The 2915-nt window shown below is 54.2% G+C and overlaps 1 protein-coding gene across 1 annotated transcript in view; it reads right to left on the minus strand.

Annotated features, from left to right (window-relative positions):
* The window catches only part of PHOX2B (paired like homeobox 2b), a 3169-nt gene extending 688 nt beyond the window's left edge, over window positions 1-2481 (minus strand). The window contains exons 1-3 of the mRNA XM_015561437.1: window positions 1996-2481; window positions 961-1148; window positions 4-24 (exon numbers count right to left, since the gene is read on the minus strand). Of these exons, the coding sequence (XP_015416923.1) occupies window positions 4-24; window positions 961-1148; window positions 1996-2236 (450 nt within the window). The 5' untranslated portion in view covers window positions 2237-2481. The remainder of the gene's footprint in view (window positions 1-3; window positions 25-960; window positions 1149-1995) is intronic.
* Between the last annotated feature and the right edge of the window lie 434 nt (window positions 2482-2915).

Here is a 2915-nt window from a genome sequence, read left to right on the forward strand (position 1 = left end):
GGCGCGGCGGTTCTGGAACCACACCTGGCCCGGGAGGGAGGGGAGGCGGAGGGGCAGGGGGGAGAGAAACCCCGGGAAAGAAAAGCGCGAGTTAGGAGGGTGCACGGCCCATTTGAGTTCGTTTTTCAACTCCACGCCCCGCGGGTACCCTCCACGCGCACCCAGTCCACCCCGTCTGCTCCCACCCCCTTGTTGCTGGTGCATCTTCGGAGGAATTTTCTTAGGGCGACTTGAACGTGCCAAGGAAACGGAATCTTACAGAAGAGGTCAAAAGGCGGCCGGTCCCAGGACGGCCTTAAATAAAAGCCCTTACTTTGTCGGACCTTGGTTCAGTCTATTCCTTGAGCTACTCCAAACTCGCCAGCGGCCCTCGGCCTCGAGTCTAAGCTAAATAAACCCTAATTGGTGGGAGGAGGGGTCTCTGGGTTGGGCGCTCGCTTCGCATCCTGACCTTTGGGCCTAGAGACGCGCGTGCAGGTGCGCACTGCCCCTCCACTGGCCGGCTCCCCTGGAGAGAGCCCTGTCCCTAGAAGGTCAGAGAAAGCCTTGGTTCTTGACCTTCATGGAGTCGAAGCCCCTTTGCGAACCTGATACAAGTCGTCGTTCCCCGGAAAGTGCACCTGTACGCGCCCGCTCCAAGTTAAAAGCGCGTGGATTAGGAGGCATTTAGCAAACACATATGTTTATAATATGCGGGCAGCGCCCGCATCTCCCCAAAGGGCACTGCCCGGATGCAAACACTTTGCAGCTGTGAATACGTGTGTAGCCGGGAGCGTGCGCCCAGGCCCTTCCTCTCGCGCACAGCCCTCCACGCCCGGCCTCTCTGTTCAGCCCTGAGCCGCGGGCCCCTCCAGAGAGAGAGAGAGGCCCCGGGCCCTGAACCTTCGGAGGCACCACCCGCTCCCGCGCCCACAGCCAGCCCCGGACGCCCCAGCCGGGTGGTGTCCCGGGAGCGCGTACCTGGACGCGCGCCTCCGTGAGGTCGATCTTCAGGGCCAGCTCCTCCCGGGTGTAGATGTCAGGGTAGTGCGTCTCGGCGAAGACCCTCTCCAGCTCTTTGAGCTGCGCGCTCGTGAACGTGGTGCGAATGCGCCTCTGCTTGCGCTTCTCGTTGAGGCCGCCGTGGTCGGTGAAGAGTTTGTAAGGAACTGGAGGCGAGAAAGAGGACGGAGTGTGAGCAAAACGGTCTGCAGCGCGCGCGGGGGCCGCGGAGCCGGGCGGTGGGGACTTCGAGGTCAGGTGTCCCCGGGGCCGCCACCGACAACAGAGCGGGGGAGAGGCCGAGACGAGCTGCCGAGAAAAATTCGTTACATACAGACATTGCGCCAACTGCGGGGTTTGGCGAGGGCCCTCCTGGCACAAGCGCCTTTGGGTGTGTTAACCTACAGCATCAGAGACCCCCGAGAGCCAGGGCGCGGGAGAACGCTTTGATGAGGGGAAGAAAAGAGAGAAGAGGGAAAAAGTCCGAAAACCTCAGTGGGAATATCAAGGAGCCAGGGAAGACGTTACCAAACGCTCCCGCGGTTGGAACTTTTCCATTCTCAGGAGTTGACCCAGCCCAAAAAGTTGGGGGGAAAGTGCTGCAAAAATAACAATAATAAATTAAAGAAGTAATCCTCAAAATGACCAGCCCAAGAGGTGTGAGCCGCTGTCGGGTTCTTTAAAAAAAGAGACACTGCCAGTAATGAGCTTTACTCTTTGTTATTTAATTATTTTCTAAGCTTTACGTCTCATCGCAAAGTAAATAAATTATGCCTATCATTTTGGCAGCTTAAGATAATTTTGTTGGCGGTTCGGGTGTGACTAGGATAGTGTAACCCTGTAAGTGAATTACCCCTCCCTGCAATCGCTTCTAACGTGATAAATTCTTTCATTTGTGTAAGCAAATTTCGTTTGGTAAATACTAAACACATTTCCATTTTCAAATGCAATCAAGGCTTCCTATATACGGGCGGAAAGGCAGCTTCCTCCGCTGAGAAAGCTGGCGGTCCTTACCTGCGGCGTACGGACTGCTCTGGTGGTCCCTGAGGGTGCCCAGGCTGCAGGATCCCGGCGTGAGGGACGGGCAGCCGGACGTGGCCCCAAAAGTGGTCCTGATCGGGTTATACTGGAAGCCACTGGCCTGGCTGCAGGAACTGAAGTCTGCATAGGCTGAAGCCAGGCTGGAGGTGTCCATCCCAGCCATACAGGACTCGTAGGCAGAGGAATTGAGGTAAGAATATTCCATTTTATACATTGAAAAGGCTCTGGATGGCTCAGCCAAGTGGAAAAATGAAATAAAAGATGGGTATGGAGAAGGTGGCTGGAGTGGGGAGATGTGCACAGCTCCACGCCTGCCTCCAAACTGGCCTCCTTACTACCAGCAGAGCCTAGTTTTATGAAAAAGCCTCCTATGAGATGCCTTGTCTGAGGTCTCTAGAGCATATAGTCCTCATAATAAACTTGGCTCTTTCCACTTGGACAATAGCAAAGCGGTTGGTCTTATTGCTGGCGCTTTTTACATGACAATAACTCATCCGTCTATTGGGCTGGCACTGGGGAACTGAGCTGTCCAACCTCCCTATCATTGATTCCTGCATCTCTAATTAGAATTTAATACCACACCATTACGCACTGAGCCCCTGATCCTCCCTTCTAACCAGCTCCCTGCCCTTTAATTCAATCACACTACTTGGAAATAATGAAAGTTGGGTGACGATTCTCCCTGATCCAATTTCCCCGAGCTTTTAAGCCTTTTTAACTGATCATATACCTTAGGCATAAATTGAGATGGTGTGTGTGTGTGTTTTCCCCCTTCTTCGTCCTCTTTTTCCCCCCTCGGTTAGGAAGCAGAAACCTTGATGTCATAGAAAACCTGTTTTGTAAGAGCGTTACACGCTCAATTTAACAACAAGCCTACCCCCCGAAGTGCATGA

This window comes from Myotis davidii, unplaced genomic scaffold, assembly GCF_000327345.1.
Source record: "Myotis davidii unplaced genomic scaffold, ASM32734v1 scaffold7117, whole genome shotgun sequence".
NCBI classification, from domain to species: Eukaryota; Metazoa; Chordata; class Mammalia; order Chiroptera; family Vespertilionidae; genus Myotis; species Myotis davidii.